Genomic DNA, 13,659 nt, shown 5'->3' on the forward strand with positions numbered 1-13,659 from the left:
ACCCGAGAACAAACATTCGCATTTTTCAAACAAATATCTGCCACGGCCGGAGATCGAAACCGGGACCTCAAGCATTGTATGTAGTCAGGTTCTCTAACCACCAATCCACCACCAATGATACATGTATCTAGTCGCCAATGATACAAAAAAAAAAAATCTGTAGGTACCTGCTACGCTGCACGCTGACTTTAGCGACATATTAATTTGATAGGAATTAGTTTAAAAATTGATAGACCACTTATTTGGCAGATGGTACCTAGATTAAGGTTAAATAGGAGATAAAGGAGAAAAAGGTTTATTATTTTTTCGCTTCTCAGTTTTTTCGGCGGTTTAATTTTTTTGTTAAAATGTTTTTATTCATAATGCAAACTGCTAAGGAATAGAATTCGCTCTCATCATCTGTATTTCCAGTTGGATACAACCTAAGGCTCTTCAAGACTAGAGTGAATAACCTAACCATTAAAAAAAAAACATTTTTAATACAAGCTTTTTTTGCTGACTGACCTTTTTGTTGACTGTACTTGCATTGTCACCCAAACTACATTTGCATACCAAATTTCAAGTCGATGCTATTAACCGTTGAAGAGTTCCGTCCTGCGGAGACGATCCTGGCTGGATTACCAGGATGTCACTACCAGATTATTGTATTGTCACGTGATTTACATAAGTATGCCAAATTTCAAGTCAATCCGACTACTGGAAGTTGGTCGAATTTAACTTGCAAGATTTGACTACAGACAGACAACGGGACAGGTGAAGCTAAATAAAAGCTTGTCTTGTTGAAAGTCGTCAACATTTTAGCGGTCAAATTTTAAAAACTATTTATTTCAACTAACTTTTCCCTCTCGCTTTCACCTTGATCATGCCGATGATCATTTTCACACCCCGTACCGGGCAAAGTGTGCGACCCTACAGGTGGCTACTGTTATTTATGACGTCGCCTATTGTATGAGTGATCTATCGGCAACCATTCAGGTCTGTACAGTAATCCTAAGCCTGTACCCGACCAGGCCTTTGAAGTGGCATCAAAGACGTTTATTTTTGAAGGACTAGTTTGAACGGATGGAAAGAAAGAATTGTCGGTTTAGCGATTGTAAAAGCGCAAGTGTGAATGCTATTTATTTGCGTAGTGCGATGCATGTTTACCTTATAGATACTCTATTTATTAAACCAAGATACTAAAGTGGGTGACACTCTTTTCCGGCCCCGGTAATACCGGGATGGAAATACAGAACCTGTTCAAAATAAACTTGCGAGATGCAACAAACAGGGCAAGTTGCGAGTAGGTAAATAAAAGCTGTTTAAACTGGCCAAGTGAAAAAGTAGTCATTAAAACTTATTTACAGTTTATACTACCGGGTGTGGCCTGTAATATAAGCCACTACTTAATTAAAACATAGATCATTCTCCTCAAACTGAACAGCATTAGTTCAGAGACTTTTAAAAATAATTAGTTTGAAATTGTTATTACACTTTTAAGTTTATTCGGAGAAGCAATGTAAAGCAAAATGCTTGATGTTTCATATGTTTTTAGCGTGACAGGCGACGTCAGTTGGGTTCTAGGATGGCGTACATTGATGGCAGTATTTAATTTGTATGACAAAAGGAAAATTCAAAGACTCAAGATACCTAATGATTTTTTCTCAAAAATGTCCGTAAAAGTTGACATTATTCTTTACATATCAGAAGGTGAAGTGCATAGTTTATGGTCAGCGAAAAAATAAAAAGTTAAAAAGATTGCAGGCGCGCTAGCTCGACAATAATGAATTAGCGCGCCTGCAATCAGTCACATTTTTTTTAAAGTTAAAAAAGCCATGGAAATGTTGGCACAATTCGTATATACAGCCAAGTCTAATGGCCGGTATCAGATATTTTGTTGGAACTCCGGACTTTTTCTATTGGGTCTGAAATAGCTTGTGGTGTTTTCGGTGGAAAAATACACCTGCAGTTTATTTTTAATGAAAAAAGGCCGGAAAGCATAAGAAAAATATTGGAATAAAATTAAATTTTATAATATATTTTGAGAAAAAGTTTATCCTATTTCAGAATTATTCTTCATTTTTGAGAAAAGCTTTATATTAGTCTCGGCTGGAATAGCAATTGCTGGCTTCGTATTAGTTAAACGGACTCGCAAGCTCGTCCGTTTAATACTCATACTCAGCCAGCAATTGCCTACTACCAGGCCACGACAATAATCTACTATTAAAAGTCGCTGAACTAAGAGTACTTAATTGGATTGGATATGGTCCATATGGTGGTGGAATGGATCGGTCCGTTTGGTTTGTTTGTTTGTTTGTTTTGACGAGGACGATCTATATTTTTTTTTCTCGTATTACATGCCATACCCATGTATAGGTTATAATAAGCTCGTTATAGGTAAGTGGGCATTTTCACTTTAAATTACGCTTTTTTTTTTTAGAATAAGTCCTGGGTTCTTCTTACTCAGAATCAACTATTGATTGAAAGAGAAAGTGTCCCTAATTTTTTTGTCATTTTGTTACTTTTTTTTCATAGGTACAGTTTATATCAAGGTCGTTACAAAATGGACACCTAAAAATTTTATAAAAAATTTGGGTAATTTTTTTCATCGTCAAAAGCGCTCGTGATTCTGAGTAACATGAACCCAGAATTAACATTCTGAAAAAAAAAACATCATTTAAAGTGAAAATGCCCATGTACCTATTTATTTATGACGGAAAAATACGACCATTATAAAATTGGCAGCTGATATCAAATAGTTATCTTGTGACAGCAGCAACAGCAGTCAACAAACACTTGGTGACGCAAGGACGCAACGAATGAGATTTATTTAGATCTAGTCCAACCTTTAGAGAGCATTAGCACGGGACAACACGGGACACACAGTACACTTTGATTGTTTGGTTTGTTTATATATTTGTTAGTGTTTGAAGCGATTCTAAAATTTGTTTCACAGTAGAAAGCTTCCCTCTTTTATTAACTTTTTTCCGGGAGGTAGGTACGACGTGCTAGACGCAGCGAAGTTCTTTCCTGCTGCTCTCTTCTCTTTTTTTGCGTTTATTCGACTGAACATTACTTAATTACTTGCAATCTTTACTTACCTAACTATTTATTACTTGTGGAAAAAAAACATGGAACATGAAGAGCAATTTTTTTAAATCTCATCACTCGGAAATTCTTTTCGATAGTGATAAAAATCTGTATATGAAAAAGAAAGCTCAAATTATGTAAATTTTAAAGTAAGTCACAAGATTAGCTATGATTTAGTATGTTTCTATTCGTATTCAGAACGTTTTCCATCCTTTTTTCATCACGAGTTATTGTAATCACTGATAATCGGTCTCCTGGAAGATGTCTAAATTTACCAATGTCTAATTAAAAAACTTGTTGTACTTATAGAGGTAAGTAAATACAAATTTATTCTTGTTCTTCAAGCATCAAACACATAAGATGCTTAATGAGATGAAATTTTTGTACCTACCTCTACTGATTTGGGGTGTGCAATAAAGAATATTTCTATTGTATTGTATTACTATGCTTGTACGTACTAGATATAATAGGATAAGTTGAACCGGTTACCATGAAATTACTAATTATATTTTAGATCACAGATGTGTTTTGAAAAATTGGTACTCTGATCAAGCATACCTACTGACAATGGCTAATTCAATTCAGTTCGGTTCTAACCGAATTTAAAAAGCCGTTGTTCGGTAAATTATTGTCTAGCTACTTAGCTCCATACCTACACCCTGACACTAGAAAGTCAGTCTATTAATAATTAAAACGGGTAGATATTAAAATAAAATGCATGACACTTCACATCGCCGCGGCAATTTTCTAGAGGGTACTTCAAAACTGCATTATTAGTAAACACATATCTCAAGAGCCCTGCTCCGTTTTGGCTCAATCTCATTGTCAATCACACCTTATGATAGCTTGTTTGTCATCAGTTGGTTTCTGTCCGACTAGCATACTACACGTCCGTAATCATTTTACTTTGTAACTCGTGTCGAATGTGCAGTGAAGCGTGATCGACGGGTGATTGAACTTATAGGTAAGCTGGCAGTGTTTCAAATGTAGGCTAATTAAATACTGGTATTGAGCTAATTATTTAACTTAGTGACACAAATTGAGTAATAAAACATAAGGCCGTGAAACAATCAAATGAGTCAGGCAAATCGCTACTAAATGTCAAAACAAATGTACGAAATAATACACATGTAAGTGAAGATCTGGGTATCTGGGGAATGGACTGTTCGAATTTTTTACATTCAATTTTGCTTTCTTAAACAAACAAAAAATAGGTTAAGTTAATATACAATGAAGCTCCCATACAAGAAACGTGTTATTATATAGACTACGACAGTAAACGATAACACGAAAAGCGAACTAAATTTTTTCGATTGAAATTATTGCCATTTTTATCTAAAATGTGACAGTTACGAAGAAAGTGGCGCCCTCAATTAATATATCTACATTATGCCGTACTCGCGGTGCTACGGAACTCTTCGAGTGCTTCCTTAGCCGCATATATTATCCGACTCTTCCTTAGCCGCTGCTGCATAACAATGTATCTAGCTACGCTAACAAGAACAGGTTCGAGAAAAAATACTGGTCTCTTCATAAGCACAACTTTTTAGTGACCAGCTATTTCACTCATCAGTTAGTGAATTTGATGTGTTTATAGGGTGGATATATGTGGAATAACATACAGGCTACTTCTTATCCAAATATTCCCACGAGATCAGGATAAAATCTCGAAATTTCGGCACATGAAATTACTTAGATTCGAGTATTTAATTGTATACAATTGTTAATGAATCCCACGACGATCCCACGATGATTTTGCGTATTCCCATGGGAATTTAGTAAAATCCGGAAATCCCAATTCAACTGCTGGTTTCATACGCGTGCAAAGTCGCGGGTAAACACTAGTTATAAAATGAATGTCAAGCGAGTTTGATTGCAGTACGGTACGATTCACTTACAAAAACTGCGCAAATAGCATTAAATAATAAGTTCGTATGGAATTTACCAGATATGACAAATAAAATATGTTTTGTTGTTTTGGATGCGGATGATATACCTACAATCTGTAATGGTCGGCCCGGATTGAATAGGTATCAATAATGTAAGGACCTGATAATTCGTGCCCTAAAGGGAAATTAGGTGAGACCATGAATTTATCAGATCGTGCACTATTGTCGAACATTTTGGGTCGACAAATACTTGGTCGTACATTAACCGCACTTGTTTGTATAGCTGGTACAAACAAATAAGACAGTATCACATTTATGACCTACTTAGGTAGCTGCCATATATTTTAAAATAAATAAACTGTTCATGAAATAAAATAAATAAATGTAAGGGGCTATTGTAGCTAGGTAGGGGGATATTGTATCTAAGCCGTCTGATGGCGTCCTTACGACGCCATGATCGCCATGTTCATGTGTGTTGTGCGAAGACAGTCTTCTGGCGAACACAACGTTAAACGGCCGAGAAGAACATGGCGTCGTAAGGACGCCATCAGACGGCTCTGATACAATATCCCCCCAGCTACAATAGAGCCGGGTCACCTTATTAGTAGGTACACGCACTTTCCATTCGACGTCAAAGAAATTCTTCATCAAATTAAAACGAAAAGTACACCTTTCCAAATAAAAAAAACTATGGTAACAAAGGTAATACAGTACAATGACTCTTATTGTACAGTCATAAATATGTACGGCAGTGGGCCTGTGGCCTAACTTAACTCAATGCTTTGAAGTTGTACCTATAAATATAATGTAGAGCAAAGATACGAACAAAGTCTTACACACTCATTGACGCCGACGTATTTTCTAATGCTACAATTCCACTGACGTGTTTGAAGTGATTGGATAATACAAACATGTTTGTTTTTACCCGGCTGCGAAGATTATGATGTGTTTGACGCGTATGTATGTATGTCTATTCCTATGTCCTCTTGTAACTACTCAACGGCTGAATCGATTTTGATAAATGATACGTCATTGGATTCGTTTTGATGACGCAAGTGACACTGAGTACATGAAATTCTTGAAAAATCAAAATGGCGGATTTTGGGCGCCAAATTGTAAGCTTTCAAAAAATGTTTTTTATTCAAACGTATCGAGTGGGGTATCGAATGAAAGCTAATAATTAGCCCATTCTAAATATATACTATGGGTCATAATAGTTTTAATCTACCATTTTCACAGAACTATTAAAAAAGTGTGAAATAAATCAATAAATTTAAAAAATCAAAAACCCGACTGCCTTAAAAATACTAATAAAAAGAAGAGAACAAGTCTAGTGGGCTAGAACTTTTGTTAAGTAGCTAACTTAAATTTCAACAGTTGGGACCCATTTAAATCGTGACGACTGTTGAAATTTAAGTTAGCTACTTAACAAAAGTTCTAGCCCACTAGACTTGTTCTCTTCTTTTTATTAGTATTTTTAAGGCAGTCGGGTTTTTGATTTTTTTATTTATTCTAAAATTTCTGAAAGTGGCTCCGAAGCGGTAACGTTTCGTGTGATCTGCCTACCCCATTTAGGAATACAGGTTTGATGTTTGTGTGTGTGTGTGTGTGTGTGTGTTTGTTTTTCCGTGATCATATATTTATTAAGTTCGCCGTAGATTTTTTCACAGTTATTAGGTAAGTATGTTATACCCACAGAATTTATAGTAGGTAAGAGGTGTGGGGCGTTACTTTTGCAGAGGACAATAACATTGACTGACATAAAAAAAAACAAAAAAAGTACTTAAAACAAACTTTAAAGCAGTCTATTTCCTTTTCTGGGGAACCTGCCAGCATAACTACTTAATTTTCGGTGATGTTGCTGTCATCCGGTGTTAAGCCCAAAAAAGTACAAGTTGCATTACTTTGGGAGGAGGTTGTAAAGGGAACGAGGAAGTAGTCAATCGAGCACCGCAATATACCTGCACAATTTTACTTGCATGGGGGGAACCTCGGTGTGGCCAGTACATATCTGTTTACGCATCACATATTATTATGATGAAACTCCGCAGGGGAGTGTCCGGACGCAGGGCCACGACCCGCGATAGCATATCGCTTGTGACAGCTCAAAACATTCCGGTGACGCTGTGTCGCGCCCGGTTACAACAGCTGTCCAGCTTTTACACTTATTACGCGACCGACCGAAGGAGGGTTATGTTTTTTAAGAGCATTATAGACAAACAAACATGAGTAAACAATCTCCGCCGCCCATGGACTTTTGCGACTCCATGAGAGTCACGGTGCGTAACCGACTTTCTTTCAAGAAGTGATAAGCCCGGTTAGGTCTAGCTGCATGAAAAATAGGGCAAATTGCATTACATTGCGAGGCTGTAAAGCCACCAAGTTTGTAGTGACCCATCGAGCGCCGCAATGTAATGCAACTTGCGCGATTTTTCTTGGAGGTCTAAACTGGACTAAATAAACTCGATTTTTGAAGGCCTCGAAGGCCAGTCGAAGCTATATTTGAGAAAACGCCGAGAGAAGTTTATTTACAATTGATGCGGATGGTAGGACTTTGAAATCGCTACCAACATCTTTCTCGCTAACCCTGCTGCCAAGCAGCAGTGCTTGGAGAAATTATTGGTTAAGGTAGTCTAACTCCGCGCTTTAGGCTGACAACGCATCTGCGATTCTCGGGTTTTCCAGGTGTCCATGGGACCATGGTAGTAGTGGTCCTCACTTTGCAATCAGGTGCCCCACCTGCTCGTAATTCGTCGTGTTTGTCGTAATTGATTGTTCAACGATCTCGAAGTCTTTTTTTTATTTAGCACTTTATTTTGAAATTGAACAGGACAACAAAACAATCGAGTGGAAAACCTCCTTTTTCGTTTTAGTACCACTTACAATTTCAAGTTGGCCAACTAAATTGCACTGTATACCAATACAGTCTGTAGTCATTTAGTTGGATAAACATACGGGCTATCATTAAGTTACTGGTCTATTACAATTTAGTTGGCCAACTTGAAATTGTAAGTCTGCGGCTGCTCTCTCATAAAAATATGATCATAATAAGTACTTCGTCATTCACACTTTATCATTGTACCTACTGATTTGTGGTGTTCATTAAAGAATGTTCTATTGTATTGAACATCACACAACCTTTGTCCGCACATACTTCGCATTTGAGATAGGTTCTTAAGATGCAATTTTTGAATGCTTAAACTCTCAGAATCAATCACTTCTAAGCCCCCCCTCGTCTCATAATTTTTGAATGCTGAAACTCTCAGAATCAATCACTTCTAAGCCCCCCTCGTCTCATAATTTTTGAATGCTGAAACTCTCAGAATCAATCACTTCTAAGCCCCCTCGTCTCATAATTTTTGAATGCTGAAACTCTCAGAATCAATCACTTCTGAGCCCCCCCTCGTCTCATAATTTTTGAATGCTGAAACTCTCAGAATCAATCACTTCTAAGCCCCCTCGTCTCATAATTTTTGAATGCTGAAACTCTCAGAATCAATCACTTCTAAGCCCCCCCTAGTCTCATAATTCGACAGCTTTATATTTATCATTATCTTTACGACCTTCGAGATCGACAAGACAAAAGCCGTCAATAAGTATCAGTGTTTGATTGAGCGATAAAGGTAAATAAGGGAATGTACCTATTGAAAGTAAATGGTACTAATGGATCATGTGTATGTCACTTGACAAGTACGAATTGTGATGAGATCGTTTTATAGCTCAAGGTGCTTACTGATTTGGTTGATAATCTCAAAAATACAGGTAGAATTGCTATTCTAGGGCATAAATAAAATGCTTGGGATACACTTGGCCAGTTTTTCATGCTAGAATAGCAAGCTAGCAACTCCGACTGTGTGTAAACCAGCACTTCTCAAACTGTTTAGTGACAGAACTTTATTTAAAAACTAATTATTTGCTGGAGTCCTAAAATAGTCAAAACAACTAATTTAATGGAAGCTTGTACTCTGTAAGCTTACGGTACAGCCAACTATGAAAGGGATCGTTACGAATAAAGTTACAATAATACCTATGTTTACACGTCTTTAAGTATTGACGTAACATAACATCTTGCATAAAAACATAATATTTTTGTAACTTTGGTCGTACCGGTATCTTTGTATGATTGGTTATTTGGAGTCTTTTTGCATTTTTTATTTTAACTCAGTTTGTATTTTCGTTATGGTTTTACGGGATGACCGTAAAAGTAACAAAATTTGGAATTGAAATAAAAAATACAAAAAGACTCCAAATAACCAATCATAATTTGATTGCTTAGTAGCGACACTTGTCTGGGTGAGCGGTTAGTTCCAAAAGAGTGTTACGCCTCTCGATGAGAGCGAAACATAGATGTCGCTAGTGCTGCTGCTTAAGTAGCGTAGTAGAAAAAAGCAACCTGAGATATGTGCGCATAGGAGAAATTCGTGTCTGTACTCCTGTCCAGTGGTAGTGTAGGGGTATGGCACGCAGCACGGAATGCTGAGGACCTGGGTTCGATTCCCAGCGCTGGTCTCTTTTTCTGGTTTTTCTGTGCATCCATGTCTCAGTTTGTATTTTCGATATCTTTGTAGTTGAATGTACACCATAAGTATTTTAATTACCATGACCGTTAATATGCGGAACCCCCGCAGAAGCTTCGCGGATCCCTAAGGCTCCGTGGAGCACACTGAGAATGGCTGGTGTTAACAGAACCAGCTAGAAACGTTCTTCAGATTTACTTGCATGCTACTAAAGCTCCGTCCCCGCCAACAAAGTGCGAGGATTGTGTTTTTCATTAACCAATATAAACGCTTCATTTACCTCGCCTCGCTCCGCTCAGCTGTTTCCACCAGAGATGTGCTGTCCAACACATCCTCGCACATTATTGGTGGAAACGCTGCATTACACGTGCGCTAGCCTGAAAACTAGCCTCATATGACCCGCTACCACAGGGCGGCCACGCCGTACAAAATACGCGTTCTTGAATCTACATAGGCACGACGACGTCTGTACACGCGTCAATGTGTGCGTAAGCTGCACAGGGCTGACTATCGCAAAACCGTATAGTACTATGTGCTACCAATGACATTTAAAGGTACTCATATGTAGGTATGGCTTAGATATGTGCAAATAAATGTAATCGTTAATCTTACCTATTTCGAGGGTATTCTGGCAAAACAGACTATAAAGCCCAGTTTAGACCTGAAGAAAAATTGTGCAAGTTGCATTACATCTCGAGGCCGTAAGTAAAGCAAACGACAAACGAGTTTGAGGTGGGTCGAGAGTAGTACACTTGCAGCTCTGCGAGCTGAGCTTAACAACTTTGGCCACAATATTTGTCTTTTCATTATCTTAAGTGCCCAGCTTTGTGAAGTTTCTCTTGTGCATCGTTCACGATGCACAATGAGCTTTCCTTTCTTTTGTGGAGGCGTGAAGTGCCTTAAAAAAGTGACGTTTTAAGTGTGCCCCCTCTGCGCACCCGACTGCTTTCCTGCGGTTTGCGTGGCCATTCTGTACGTTAGTACTATTATATATTCTGTGCCGCTACTTTGTCAGGCTCACTTTCTTAAGCGGAGTGTATTTCTTTGTTCCTCGTCGATGGCGGCCTTCATTAACTGGAACCAATGTCACAGTCACAGTAGACTTCAATCGGTTGCCGAGCCCTAAGCGCTATCTAACCTTAGCACAATGACTATCCCCTTTAATTTCTTTCAAAACAAACGTTATCACAGTATTTATAAGTATCTAGTTATATATAAATAATCTTGTTTTTGCGCGGAGGTGTGACCGCCGATAGTGTATTATCTGTAAATTACGTCAGCTATTGCTATCGGAAATGTTTGTGGTCTTGCAAATGTGCGGTTTATTGCATACAATGAAGAGTATGACACTAATTTATAGAATGAGGAGCCACTTTCCGTGACTAAAATCACCTTGCAGTTGCAACTCCACGACCACTCGTACAAGACAGTAATCGATGCGACAAATGTACCATTCATGTGAAACCAACCAATCATACAAATTGATCGACATACATAATGATAATGATGTAGGAACTTCAATAGGTGGTACGCTGGAGTATTAGAAAAAATTCCGTAGTCAACTAGAAACCCTTATAGTTTCGCCATGTCTGTCTGGCTGTCTGTCTCTGTCTGTATGTGCGTGTGTCCGCGACTAAGCTCAGAGACCGTTAGTAGTAGAAAGCTGTAATTTGGCATGAATATACATATCAATGAGTCACGCCAACAGTGGCGTAAAGTAAAAAAAAATAACAATCATTTTTTTTCGGGTAGGTGTACCTCCCATAGGCGCAAAGTGGGGCGATTTTTTTTTCTCGACTAACCCTACAGTGTGGGGTATGGTTGGATAGGTCTTTTAAAATCATTGGAGGGTTGCTAAGACGATTTTTCGATTTAGTGATCTGTTTGCGAAAAAAACATTAAAATCGAGCGCCCCCCCCCCCATTGATATCTAAACTGTTGGGTGGAAAAATTTGAAAAAAATCAGTTTGGTAGTAAATATATCAAATTTACAAGGAAAATTATAACGGCTAAGATTGCTTGAGAATTATTAGTAGTTTATGAGTAACCTACCTCTAAAGTTGGAAGACACCAATATAATCGTAATCCTTAGAAAAATATTACTTGATTTTTTCGTAAAGGGTTACGGAGCCCTACCTTGGTCTGACACGCTCTGGGCCGGTTTTTTTAATCAAATGGTTGTATTTTTTTAATTGTAGTTTTTTAATCCTAACCCTAACTCCTAATTGTAGTTTTTTAATACTTACCAAAAATATTCACATTAAAAGTAGGTAGGTAAACATAAAAATTAATGTCTACTGACCTATACCTTACATTAAATAACAAATGGTCGATAATTAAAAGCCTGTAGGTATTAATATCCTGTGATATGAGTCTAAAGCAATATTTATTAGAAGTCGTCTACGCTGATAAAAATATCTTAAATATTAGACATTTTTTAATTATTTCTTCGTTTTTATCACTTTCTATTTGTAAAGATCTTGTCAATACGCACAGTGTATTTACAGACAAAACAAGGAAAATACAAATTAATCTGAATATTTCTTTGCAGATTAAAGATTTTCCGGAGCCCGCAAAATGGTGTTCTTTCTCACGAGAGCTACAAAAAGGTAAGATATTACAGTTATTTTTGAACTCGACAAGTGAAGTCACAAAACTCTATGCCGTTAAGCTTTTATCTTGATTTTCTATTTTTAGATAGAGCCCTTTCAAAAATGTATTTCTTGTTTTGATTCTGCAATTTTATTCCCCAAATAATTAGAGTAAATTAAAAATAAAATGTTGTATGACGAGAGTAAATAGAAGGCATTGAAACCCTGCATTTTATTTACCTGGGGGCAGCGTGCTCCAAATGCTTATTTATACCCTCCCTTCACGGCCAATCTTTTATCAATTGATCTATTTCATTCTAGCTGTAGTTTTACAATTAGATACACAAATTTTTAGCTTTCGAATGGTATTATCACGGACATCTCTAGTCTTTGCTGCGCTAACTACGCGGCATTATGACAAAATAACAGAAAACATTGCACAATAAATACTTGTTGCTCTCCATTATTTTAAAAAAGATACGCGAAGATACTAGCCGGATCTAACCTATGATTTGGAGTGTTCTGAACCCGCGAACTCGATTTTAGGAGGACCATCTGGCCTTCGGAAGATAATTATTTTCCAACAATTAATTAGTATTGTGCAATACTTTTATACTATGGCTTTTGCTTCTAATTTTGTCGGAAGTTTACATGTTCTCAGGATAAAGTATAGCCTATCTTGCTCACTGATAAATAAACAACTTGTCTCTACCCTCTGAACAAAGATGAATCTAGAAGGTGTTGATTAGGGTAAGTATTTTTAACTTATTAAACCTCATACCAAACGCCACAGTATTAACGGAGAAATGACTGATTTACTTATGGAATTTACAGCATTAGATCATTCCTGAGAAAGAACTACTCGAGATTTCGGTCTTTGCCCAAAAGGTAGACACGTTGTATATAAAGAATTTTTGAAATGTGTTTAGTAGTTTTTGATTCCATTCATTAGGTATATTAAATGTAATAAAAAAACTGTGTTTGTTTATTGATATGTAAGGGTAAAATCTAGAATTACTGTTTTTTTTTCTATAAAGCAAGATACACTAGGTATCCCTGATTAATAAAGGCACGAGGGACTCAGACGAAGTTGTTGGTATACATAAAGCACAAATAAATTCCACTCGCAAAAGCAGGTACTAGTAATTTTTTGCAATGGTGACTCGAATTTATTCGAAAATGGCAATGGTAAATACCGCAGTAAATACCTCGTTTAGCGTAGGGGATACCAAAATAGAGAGAAATCTTTTCAACCTGTACCTAATACTTAGCATAAAATGTAAAGATGATCGGTTCATAAACTTATAATTAACTCAGTTCAACTCACGTTTCTTAACTGAAGCGTAAAATGTATTAAAAAACATGAGTTGAACCAAGTTAATTAGTTTGTAAATCAAGTCTCACGAGAGCTCAAGTTAACTATATTATGATCGGTTATTTTGTAGCAATAAACTTCCACCATTGTCAAATTACATTGGTTTTTGTTGCTTTTTGTGCATATAAAGGACCCTACCCATTACACCGTGCCATACTATGACCGTACTTAGTAGCTTTTGTGTCGAAAAGTATGAGATTGCCCACTAGTACGTTCTG

At 37.1% G+C, this 13,659-nt stretch overlaps 2 protein-coding genes across 3 annotated transcripts in view; one reads left to right on the forward strand and one right to left on the reverse strand.

The window, feature by feature from the left end:
* The window catches only part of LOC141441652 (uncharacterized), a 48,144-nt gene that overhangs the window by 13,508 nt on the left and 20,977 nt on the right, over positions 1-13,659 (reverse strand). The window lies entirely within an intron of this gene.
* The window catches only part of LOC141441647 (phosphoenolpyruvate carboxykinase [GTP]-like), a 42,432-nt gene continuing 32,639 nt past the window's right edge, over positions 3,867-13,659 (forward strand). Inside the window, exons 1-2 of the mRNA XM_074106441.1 lie at positions 3,867-4,033; positions 12,027-12,084. Of these exons, the coding sequence (XP_073962542.1) occupies positions 12,053-12,084 (32 nt within the window). The 5' untranslated portion in view covers positions 3,867-4,033; positions 12,027-12,052. The remainder of the gene's footprint in view (positions 4,034-12,026; positions 12,085-13,659) is intronic.

The sequence above is a fragment of the Choristoneura fumiferana genome, chromosome 24 (genome assembly GCF_025370935.1).
Source record: "Choristoneura fumiferana chromosome 24, NRCan_CFum_1, whole genome shotgun sequence".
Lineage (NCBI taxonomy): Eukaryota > Metazoa > Arthropoda > Insecta > Lepidoptera > Tortricidae > Choristoneura > Choristoneura fumiferana.